We start from the raw sequence: 12,252 nt of genomic DNA, 5'->3' as shown, positions 1-12,252 counted from the left end.
ACTACGCACGTTTATAGACAGCTTTATAACTCAAATATTAAGTGTATTATCTATGGTTTTATACCTCTGATGAAATGTTTCAGCAATTCCTGTAGACTGTTTTTTTAAAGTGTTATATCCGTTGATTATTCATTTGTTAGAACACCACAAGTTACTACTGAAACTAATTTGTAATTTAGTTTTGTCTTGAATTCACATCAAACTTCAACAATATAAGATCTTTTGCAAGCTATTTTGGTATTGAGAGGCATCTGTGGTTGCATTACTATGATCCGGCCTACTATCGAGAAGCGATCATGCTTACCTGTTTGAGGCGACCTGTTTGAGGGCGAGTTTTCCATGGTCAATCTTTTAAGCTCATGTCGTAAGGCGGATGGTGGACATTCACGTAATGATGTCTATGATCTTGAAGAAACATTTAGCCCATTTAAAAACGTTACGCTTATACATATAATCCGAAGCGAAGCGACCCGATAGTCTAAGTTGAAGCAAGTTTTTTAACCGACTTGAAAAAACGGAGGAAGTTCTCAATTCGACTGTGTGTGTGGTTTGTTATGTCATCACTTTTGACTGGGTGAATCGATTTTAACGATTCTTTTTTTGTTAAAAAGCTGACGCTTCCCTCGTGGTCCCATTTCCAATTTCAATTTCAATGATATCCATGAGAAAACGATATAAGTCTTAAATTTGCATTAAGTACGTGCGCGACAAATAGATGAATAATTCAATATCACGCCAACCAATTTATTGTTGTTGTTGTTAATTGTGTATATTAATTTGTTTTGGAATATCTTTTTTTTCAATGTGAAGTCGGTTTTTATTAAAGCATGCCTATTTACAATTATATAAAAATTCAATGACCACTTCCTGGAATTTATCATATATCATAGGTATTATAAGGAACATGAAAAGTACTCAGACACCGAATACCAAATATCCTTAGTCCGAGTCTTGCAATCAGGGTTTCGCATCTCTAAAACAGCGACGCGATCGAAATAGTGGTAAAACAATTTTATCCGTGGTTAAAGTCTTCGCTCTCTGGAGGCGTTAGATGGCTTTTGTTTCACTTTCACTTACTATGTCTCGGGTAAGGAGAAGTAGGTACTACGCGCGTAATTTACTACAAGGCGTTTTGAATCAAGTAATTACGTATTGCGTTTATCCTTACGTAGGTACTTATAAATGAACCAAATCGCGATTTAAATTTCATAGTCTTATTCCTTGACGCCATAATCGACATTACCAATTACATTTATTGTACTTATGATAGGATTCGTTGGGTTTAAGTTTACTAAAGATTGAAGCTATAATGCTTTTATGGTTCGATTTCGTGCTTTTATTATAATTTAGTAGGTAGGCAGCGGCTTGGCTATGCCCTTGGCATTGCTGAAGTCCATGGGCGACGGTAACCACTCACCATCAGGTGGGTCGTATGCTCGTCTGCCTAGAAAGGCAATAAAAAAAATATATATATATATTTCGTGACATCGATCAAGTTACGCGAATCACAAATTTCAAAAAAATCAGGGTTATACCGTAAAGTAGCTCAAAAACACGTTAGATAATATAATATCGTCGTCGTGGCCCAAAACTTAAGAAGTCCGATGCATTCGTATGTAGCGATGCACCGGTGTTCGATTCCCGCAGGCGGGTACCAATTTTTCTAATGAAATACGTACTTAACAAATTATCACGATTGACTTCCACGGTGAAGGAATAACATCATGTAATAAAAATCAAAGCCGCAAAATTATAATTTGCGTAATTACTGGTGGTAGGATCTCTTATGAGTTCGCACGCGTAGGTTCCACCACCCTGCCTATTTCTGCCTTGAAGCAGTAATGCGTTTCGGTTTGAAGGGTGGGGCAGCGGTTGTAATAGCAGCAGCGTTTGATTAGTTGTATTTTAGAAGTTGTTCACCTACAGAACCTAAGAAATAAAAGCTCAAAAATTTTAAAACAACTACTATATCTGTCTTAAAGAATAGCACATTAATTCGTATGACGTAAATGAGACGATGCTGGTTATCTGAGCCTTGTAAATCGTGATCTTCCAACCTCTGAACATTCCTCGTATACCGTCCTCTCTGTACATGTTTACGAGGCAGTCACTCAACGAGGTGCACTTCATCAATTCCTTAGAAACGGGCTGATTCACGGACCTGTAGCTCTGAAAGATAAATTTGCGTTTCAAGAAATATATTAATATTTAAATTATTCTCTATATAGTGGCTGTGAAGCTAAAGTTTTTTTTTTTTGCTTAGCTGGGTGGACTAGCACACAGCCCACCTGGTGTTAAGTGGTTACTGGAGCCCATAGACATCCACAACGTAAATGCGCCACCCACCTTGAGATATAAGTTCTAAGGTCTCAAGTATAGTTACAACGGCTGCCCCACCCTTCAAACGCGTTACTGATTCACGGCAGAAATAGGCGGGGTGGTGGTACCCACCCGCGCGGACTCACAAGAGGTCGTACCACCAGTAAGACGTAAGACTCAAGTAGACGTGAAGAGCTTCCACGTTGATGAGCAGACTTCCTCTCCGTCTCGGAAGACGGCAATTAAAATAACATTTAAAAATAAAAACATAAGGCCTTCCTTAACCAATTACATTAATTAGGTGACAGTCGGTTCTAATATATATATAAATATGTTCAGATACTTCAAAGTTATGAAATTGACAAACATTAAATGAACCCAGAAAAATAAACATTGCTTTTAGGCCCATGTGGTATAAAGTTGAAATTCGCATACTCGTATAATCATCATCATCATCAGCCTTTATCTGCCCACTGCTGGACATAGGCCTTCCCCAATGCCTTCCACATAATGCGATCCTCCGCCTTCCGCATCCAACGACTTCCCGCCGTGCGCACTAAGTCGTCAGTCCACCTGGTTGGAGGACGCCCCACGCTCCTGGTACCCATACCCTGGTACTCGTATGCTCGAACAAAAATGAACCGATTGTGTGATTAATAAAGAAACAATATAATTTTGGAGCATTGGATTGGTTCTCGTCCTATCTTCGAGGTCGTCAGCAGTCGATACACATCGACGAGTCTTCGTCTAGTTGGTGTGATCTGCACTCTGGCGTTCCTCAAGGCGGCATTCTTTCTCCTCTACTATTTTCAATTTTTATTAATTTCATTACCGATAATCTTCAATGTGCGTACCATCTATATGCCGATGATTTGCAGCTTTATGCTCAGGCTGGAGTCGATAGTGTGTCTTCGGCAGTTGGTAAAATAAATAACGACCTGTCCTACATTAAATCCTGGTCTGACAGTTTCGGCATAAGCGTGAATCCCGCCAAATGTCAGGCTATTATTGTTGGAAGTCAAAGCTTGTTGTATCGGTTGGATATGGCATATGTCCCATCGGTTATATATGATGGCTCAACCATCAACTGGTGTTCAGTTGTAAAGGACCTAGGCCTACTTATTGACTCCAGCCTGAGTTGGCGAGCCCAGGTCATTTCCGTGTGTCAGCGAGTTACACTTACACTCCGTATGCTTTACCGCCTGAAGAATTTCCTTCCGCCCGAGACCAAGACAATGCTCGTTCAAACTTTGGTCTTCCCCTTGATCGACTATGGTGATGTGTGCTACTTTGACCTGAATGCAGATCTACTCAATAAACTTAACCGGCTTCTCAATAACTGCATTCGATTTATTTATAATCTTCGGAAATACGATCACGTATCTTCTTAACCCTCCCAACTCAAATGGCTCCCCATTCGTCAACGCCGTAGCTTGCGTGCTCTCAGTACTCTTTACTCTTTGTTGCACTCCCCAAATCCACCTGCTTATTTAACTAATTCCTTTCAATACTTAGGGTCTGACCACAGCCGAAATCTTCGTTCATCTCACAATCTTCTTCTTCGCTGTCCTCCACATAGTTCTGACTTTTTACATTCTTCATTCACAATTCAGTCTATTCTTCTATGGAATGCGCTCCCACTCAAAATAAGGTCGGCCCCTACACGTGAAGCGTTTAAGACGAAGGTTCGAAAACTGTTTCTCAGAGAGTTAGCAGAGTCATCTAATTGATAATATTTGTTTATATATGTTTTTATATGTATATATTTATATATATATCTATATATTTATGTATATGTATTTATTTAAGTACTATGTATTATGTATGTTATATATACACATAATATATGATTAAGTAATATCCCCTTCACACTACACCTACCAAGATTCATCTCTGCACTCCCCTGAGGTAGACTGTTAGAGAATGCCTATGGCATTAAGTCCGCCTTTATACTTTCTAGTATAAGAAGTTATAAATAAAAAATAAAATAAAATAATTTGTAGAGGCTTCTATGTTTTATTCTTATTTGGTTAAATACGCATATTTTTTACTGGAGGTCTTAAAGTGGATTTTCGTAATTGTAGAAAGTTCCCAATGCTTAAAGCTGTTAATAAAAAGTAAGAAGATGGCAACAGAAGAGATTATGTCGCTATAACCGCTATTAGTGCTTAAGTAATATCGTTTAAGAGATAAACCAGATATTTTTTTGTTTTCAGCACGATGATCCTTTTTGGATTGTTATTACTTCTTAATACGTATGCAAATTTTCAAGAGTTAATCGCACATGGTATTGAACATGGCTATAATTACGTTGAGCGATACAACGTCACATATTTAAATATGCTATGACATGTCCTTCTTCAAACGAGGCTTGCGGAGAGTACTTTATGGTAGGCAGCGGCTTGGCTCTGCCCCTGGCATTGCTGACGTCCATGAGCGACGGTAACCACTTACCATCAGGTGGGCCGTATGCTCGTCTGCCTACAAAGGCAATAAAAAAAAGAAGCGATAATGCAGGTCGAGCAGGTCGAGAAAAGCCGCAACTTTGTTATGCCACTGGCGTTGCTGATGTCCATGGCCGACGGTGACCACTCACCGTCAAGAAGGTCATAGGCTAGTCTCCCTACAAAGACCATAAAAAAAACCCAATAAGAGCGTGGCAAGAGTAGTGTATCACTATTCGGGCGGGAACCGGTGAATAAAGTTTGTGTGGATAAACATCTTATGTCAAGTTTTCTCTTTGTTCACATCATAAGAAATTAAAATTTATCAAAATGCATTCGATATTAAACATATTATTATTCACGTGCACATGCGCATGTCACATTTGTGTACAGCTAAAAACAAACCATCGTTATAAAAAAGAGCTTATAAGAAAAACCCTTAACAAAATGCATAGACGGCAAATATGCAAATGAATCTTATTTTACCTAGCGAATTTGTGAGTTCAATGACCAGCAAAAAAAATGGCTACTGCGCGTCAGCTGTTTTGCTTTAAATTCGATTTCATCTTTCAGAGTGGTTAGCGTTAATCACGTTGTGATAAGTTCCGGTATCACATACCAACAGGTCGGCGGAGAGACCGTTCATCCATTTAAGTAAAAAAAAAAATCTACCGTTTTCCTTTTAAATTAATAAATGCGCAATATCAATTTAGTATTCTCATATTAAGAAGACACAATAGACAGCGAGAAATGAGTCGGCCCATTTAAATATATCGTTAAAAATAGCTATTACTTTTGTAAAGAAACTCGTTTTTGCATTGTGAACTCTGTATCCGTATAGTACTCGTTTAAGACATCACTAGGAGATCCTACCACGAGTTTCTTGAGAAATCTTATCTGGAATTAATTTCTTCTTCTGAGTCGGTCTCTTCGTTACTGAAGGTCGTGTCTAATCTAAAATGTGGACCACTCGATGCACAATGCTTCCCCACGTCTTCCTGTCCTCGGCGGCCTTTATAGCTTCGGTTATTGGCAGGCCGTTAAGCAGATCGGACCAGCGGATAGGTGAGTGTCCGCGTGATCTTCTCCCGTCAACCTGACCAACTACCATCAGCTTCTCCAAGTTATCGGGGCCTCTACGAGCGATGTGGCCGAAGTACGCGAGAATACGTTGGAAGCAGATAGCGGACAGCCTTGTGGCAATACCGAGCTCCTTCAGAATGGACAGGTTGGTCCGGCGTGCTGTCCATGAAATTCGCAACATCTGTCTCCAACACCACATTTCAAAAGCGTCGATCTTTGCTCTCTAACTTCGTCTTATCGTCCAGGATTCGGCGCCATAAAGAAAAATTGAGAAGACCAATGTACGTACCAGCCTCACTTTGGCTTGGTTTGAAATTAATTTACGTTATTAAAAAAAAAAAGCCTTATGAGATGAATTGAATTTGGAACATATTTAGAAAATCGTCGAAATGCTAAGTAATCTAGTATGCTAAGTACAATAATGGTAACACACAATGGTAATAAACAATACCACGGCTCCTAGAAAGATTATAATATGTACATAGTTTGTTATTACATTATTGAACTGGCTTTGTTGTTTCGACTGGCAGCCTACTACGCGTTAGGAGTACTGGTTCTCAGAGGGTCGTGGTACACAAGAGAAGTTATGGTATAAATGTAGTATATTTCACTGTATTCTATTACAAATTTATATTATATTTTAGTAAATGTAAATGTATTTTTTATCTTTAGTTGAATTTTAGCATATTTGACAAAACACTTGCATACGTAATGTCTTTATATTTGTTAATTTTTAAACTTTAATTATCTCTTTATGTTCCTTCATTTTGGTTTTTGGGCATAAAACTCATGTATGGGTTTGGCTCTTTTCGATATAAGAAATAAATATGTGTTTTATGTTAATAGTATATACATTTTTCTTATATTGATTGATGTATACAATATAAAATAAAATAAAAATGCATAAGTTGCCAATGTGCCACCATGCGCTAAAGGCTCTAAAGAAGAAGAGGCTATGCTGAATGTAATAGAAGCGATTGAAAAAGGAAATGAAAATAAAATGACAACTGAAGAATTGTGGAGGGTACTCGTAGTAATGGTACGGTCTATTCAGTTGGCCTGGATAGGGTCAATATACATAATAATATATTAATACAAACAATATTAGCTATCATAAGAAAATTCAACCTATGACTTTTAAATTATGAATTCAATTAAACAAACTGTTATCAAGCCGTTAGTAGGGGGCGTTGCGTCAGGTCGATGGTCTCACGCAGTATAAGGCAAGGTGCATACAAATATTTTCTAATTGAAAATTCGTTTAGTTCTATCGTAAATGAGAATGTATCTAATTGCTCATTTCAGCGACTCATCAACTTGATACTTGTTATATGAAATTATAAAAAAAACCACAAGGATCGTTTTGTGATTAGTCAAAAAATTATCGACAAATTCGAATCGCATGACTCAGTACATATTGTGACGTCATTTGTTAGTAAGAAGTTCCAGTTAACCATGGGAATGCACTAATACAAATCGTGATTAGAGGTAAATATTATCTAATGTTTATTCTATATTTAATAATAGAAAGATGGATAGATTTTATATAAATCTAGACATATCTAAAGTCTTTAAAAAAACACGTATGCGCGTGGCCCTACCCGTCGAACGTAGACCAGGTGTTCATCAATCACTGTTAATAAATGTTTGTCAACTCAATGTAGACTGTGTCTTGTTTGTTTTATGTAATGGCGTCGTGTTATGTGAATATTATGGAACACAGTGATGGACGATGGTAGTACAGTTTATAGGCATACTTTTTATGGTTTCGAACCTTATTACTGAGTTTATTTCCCAATCATTTCTAGCTTTGTCGCTAACCCTTTCTATTTTACAATAAGTCGAAGTTGTATCACTTAAGATCCTCCTCATTTTTTCACTCAAGAAAGTACTCATTTAAGACAAAATTTAAGAAGAAAATACGAACTGAAATCTGCATCCTTCTCTTGGCCAGATCAAATGGATACGTCACGCTTTTTGATACAAAGCCTGATGCTGATCCGGCTATAGTGCTGGCCAGCAGCACATGTTCAGGGTTGTAGTGGTGACGTCCAGACTTGCAGTGCCCCCTATCGCAGTTGTGCATCCTGGCCAGGACCAAAGGCTGAACGAAATTGAAGACAGCAAAGCCTATGCCAACTGAGGGGCCCATCTGGAACATAAAGTTTGGAATTTTTACGTTCATTTATCAAAACTATGCACAGACAAGCAACATAACAATCCATGCCTAAATTAAATACGAGTTTCAAGGCATATTGATTTAAGAAAACTCTTAAATAATAACCATTGGAAATATAAGTAGAAGAAGAATAACAAAACTGAAATACTAAATCTCTATTTAAATAGCTATAGCCGAAAGTTAAGTTTTTTTTTATTGCTTTGGTGGGTGGACGAGCTCACAGCTCACCTGGTGTTAAGTGGTTACTGGAGCCCATAGACATCCACAACGTAAATGCGCCACCCACCTTTGAGATATAAGTTCTAAGGTCTCAAGTATAGTTACAACGGCTGCCCCACCCTTCAAACCGAAACGCTTCACGGCAGAAATAGGCAGGGTGGTGGTACCCACCTGCGCGGACTCACAAGAGGTCTTACCACTAGTAATTACGCAAATTATAATTTTGCGGGTTTCATTTTTATTACACGATGTTATTCCTTCACCGTGGAAATCAATCGTGAACATTCGTTGAATACGTATTTCATTAGAAAAATTGGTACCCGCCTGCAGGATTCGAACACCGGTGCATCGCTCAACACGAATGCACCGGACGTCTTATCCGTTAGGCCACGACGACTTCAAAAGTATTCTTAAATGTTTCGGTGCTTATTAGTTTTTTTTGTAGCAATTAAAGAGATTTAGTATTATTAAAAATTTTGGAATTGTCAGTATTTTTCTTTCAAAGGATAACGACAAAACAAAAGAAAAAACCTAACAATGTCGTACGTAGCAAAAGAGTAAATACCAATGCATTAGGTCGAATTTCATTCTTTGGATGAACCCTAGTTCAATTGAGTAAATATGTAAGCAATAATTTTACGTTTTATTGGCATGATAATTGTTTGAGAACTCGCGCGGTTAGTTACCATCATCCTGCTATTACTACCGAGGAGCATGCGCACGTCTCAGTTTGAAGTGTCGCAATCTAATAGAAAAACCTATTAGGAGGGAATTTGGTAATGCTTTTACAGTGCTACACCCGGGGGGGGGGGGGTTAAGTTATATCAAGATATTTTCACGACTTTGTCATTATTCATTCGATTTATAATGTGTGTCACGGAACGAAGCTTTTGAGATTTTAGTCTGGCAACACGGTCTCAAGAAAAAAGAGACTTGTCAAAAATATGTGAAACGAGCCGGTTGTAGCTTTTCACTTTTACTTAAGTTAATATTGCAGATGTGCTAAATACGGTCATACGGAAGAAAATGTTGTATTAATCGATAACAAGTATTTTCCCTCAAGATCCGTCACAATATGGTTTACTAGACGTAGTAGCCGTCATCTTAGTTAGGCAGGCGGTGTTCACCATATTGCCTTGTCTATAAGCTATGGTAAACAGCTCGTTTCCCTATCCACACCATAAACAGAACTTACCTGTAGTAAGGAAGCATTGACGCCCTCATAAAATGAAAGTATCCCTCTGGTTTTGTACACTTCACGGGCGCCATTAATGATACCTTTGTATTGGGATTTGTTTAGCATCTGCCTCACTCTTATCACCTCCAAGGGACTGACCAATAAGGCCGTGGAGCCACCAGCTAATACTCCACACATGAAGACAAGGAACGGCCTGAAATGAATACATACAATGCTTACTGCTAAACATATAAAGTTTTTTTGTTCATATTCTTAGTTGTATTGTAAAATGACTGGCCGACACTTCGAACCAGAAAAAACGCGATAGGCAGAGCAGCAGAGCTTACCCCTTTAGGCTCTATGAAATATCAACCGATCTAAGACATTTATTTAATAATAATTGGTTTGAGCTATATTTCGGTGTTTCAAATGTAATAATCTAAATGCAAATGTAATTAATATCTAATAAGTGGACTCTTTATTTTGAATATTTGCGATGGAGCGATTGTTGATAGCTCGGAAGCCTTTTGCAAATTCGTCAGGACGGGAATTTTCATTTACTTTAGTTTGTGTGTGTGTCTACGGGCACAAATTATTGTACTAATTTAACACAGTACCACAAAAATGTACCACACTAATAACCGTTCAAGTTTGTTTTCAATAATTCACATTAAAAACTATTTGATAAACAACAAAAATATATTTAATTCGTAACGGCTTTTTTTTTTTTTAACGCTGGTGAATCCATTTACGATACCCGGTCGTGGGGGGTAACGGACCGGGTTATGTCGGACTCCGGCGCCTCCTGAGAGGAAGAAGGGGAGAAGAGAAGGGCCGAGGTCCTTCACCTCCCCCAATTTCTCACAGGAGACTACGCCTTGAAAAAGGCGCGCGAAGCATTTGCCCCGCAGAACGACTACCGACAAAAACCCCATCGAGCTCCATCACACCGACTACACGAAACTTACGGTACCGCGATGCCGAATATTTAATAATATAAAATTCGTAACGCCTACGGTATTGATACAAGCAAAGTATGGGACCGAAAGTTGAGATTAGAAACCTTTCTTTAATGAACCTTTTTTTTATTATGAAGGAATGATTACTGGTTGTCTGAGCGGCTTTCCAGCTTCACCAGGACAGGTGGACGAGCAATGAACCGCAATGGTATTTGCTGCTTTGTTACGGGTAAGAGGAAGTTCCTGGCTAAGCCCTTACTCGCCCACCTGTACTGGTGAAACTGGAAATGCCTCTGGACCACCAGTAATACCTCATTCATATAAAAAAGGAAATATGTATTCGAGACAACAATGAGTAAATTCAGACCAAAAAAAAACATATCTTCATCAGAATACTGCGCTGAGTGACAGTTCATATTCAGATATCATTTTGTCACGTTGCATCCGTTTGGGAAGTGATCTCCCCTAGATGGTGTTTTCAGAGCACTATAACATGCCTTTCTTCAAACGTGATTTGAAAAGTTTATTGAGTGGTAGGCAACTCCGTCCTTGGGATTTATATTGTCCATTAAAATTAGTTTAGGCCATATGTACTGCTGATGGTAGTACCTCTTGTGAGTCTACTGGTGGTAGGATCTCTTGTGAGTCCACGCGGGTAGGTACCACCACCCTGCCTAATTCTGCCGTGAAGCAGTCATGCGTTTCGGTTTGAAGGGTAAGCCGTTGTAACTATACTCGAGCCCTTAGAACTTATATCTCAAGGTGGGTGGCGCATTTACGTCCTAGAGGTCTATAGGCTCCAGTAACCATTTCACACCCGGTGGGCTGTGAGCTCGTCCACCCATCTAAGCAATAAAAAAATATATGTTTATTTGCCTATTAAGAAAACGAAAGAAACGTCATCGATGTGTTTTTCTGAATTAAAAGTTAAGGAGAATAACTTACTTATATCTATTATGAACATTAGAGACCGCGACAGCTTTCGTTGAGACTTCGTACACAAAAAACTGACACGTTAATGAAATCATAGAATGTATTTGGCCTACATTGTGCCCTTGCCAGAAAGCCGTAATCCCTTCGTTCTTAAATATCTTCCGCGTGGCCTTGAACCATTCCTTCTGATCGGCTGCCCGGACCGCTGGACTCTTCAGCTGTTCCCGCAGTTTCACGACGTCCAGAGGTTGGGTTATGAACCGCGTCATGAATCCCGAGACGCAGCCAGAGATCAACTTCTGGTTCGAGGTCAGCGTGTCATTCTCCTGATAGCCGACCATCTAGAATAAGCATTATGCGGTTTTTTTTTATATGAAATCACATTTCGTCATCTTGTTTGTCAATATTCGATAGTGACAGATAGAGAATTTTCAAAATACTTTATCCATTGCGAACGAAAGATTAGAGCGAAAGAGAATTACTCTGTTTTAGCGTGCTTTCTGGTTAAATACAAATTCGAAATTTATTTATTTCAATTTGGATGTCATTTAATATGCTTATTGAGAGCGAAAAGAAACTGCTCTGGATGAAGTTCAAATGTAACTACGAAGACATATTTAACAGCTTTGGAAAGTCTAAATAGATACTTAGATTTGTAGAATAGGACCGCCTTTATGTCTACGACCTTGTGACTGTGGTGAATCGAATGTTGTGACGTCAATGGTTATAAAGCCCTTTAAAATTATTTAAATTTTAAGTCGTTTAAATTTTCGTGGTCTAAAGGATAATACGACAAATTCGTATCTATAACCACTTGGTGGTACTTCTTGAAGTCTTCGTGGCCTAAAGGATAATACGGCAAATTCGTATCCATAACTATTTAACACCATTTAAAACCCCATGGTACTTCTAAATGTTGTCCTACTAGGAATCATCAGC

General features: G+C 38.6%; 1 protein-coding gene across 1 annotated transcript; it reads right to left on the bottom strand.

Annotated features, from left to right (window-relative positions):
- Positions 1-1,951: 1,951 nt before the first annotated feature.
- LOC101743705 (mitochondrial thiamine pyrophosphate carrier) lies at positions 1,952-11,746 on the bottom strand. Its single transcript, XM_004932735.4, has 4 exons — positions 11,326-11,746; positions 9,440-9,635; positions 7,774-7,998; positions 1,952-2,169 (listed from the first exon to the last, which is right to left on the bottom strand). Exons 1-4 carry the CDS (start codon positions 11,652-11,654, stop codon positions 1,966-1,968), a joined length of 954 nt encoding a protein of 317 aa, XP_004932792.1. The 5' UTR covers positions 11,655-11,746; the 3' UTR covers positions 1,952-1,965.
- Positions 11,747-12,252: the final 506 nt, after the last annotated feature.

This window comes from Bombyx mori, chromosome 1, assembly GCF_030269925.1.
Source record: "Bombyx mori chromosome 1, ASM3026992v2".
NCBI classification, from domain to species: Eukaryota; Metazoa; Arthropoda; class Insecta; order Lepidoptera; family Bombycidae; genus Bombyx; species Bombyx mori.
Note: the sequence above shows the minus strand (reverse complement) of the source record. Positions and strands in the feature narration are given on the sequence as shown.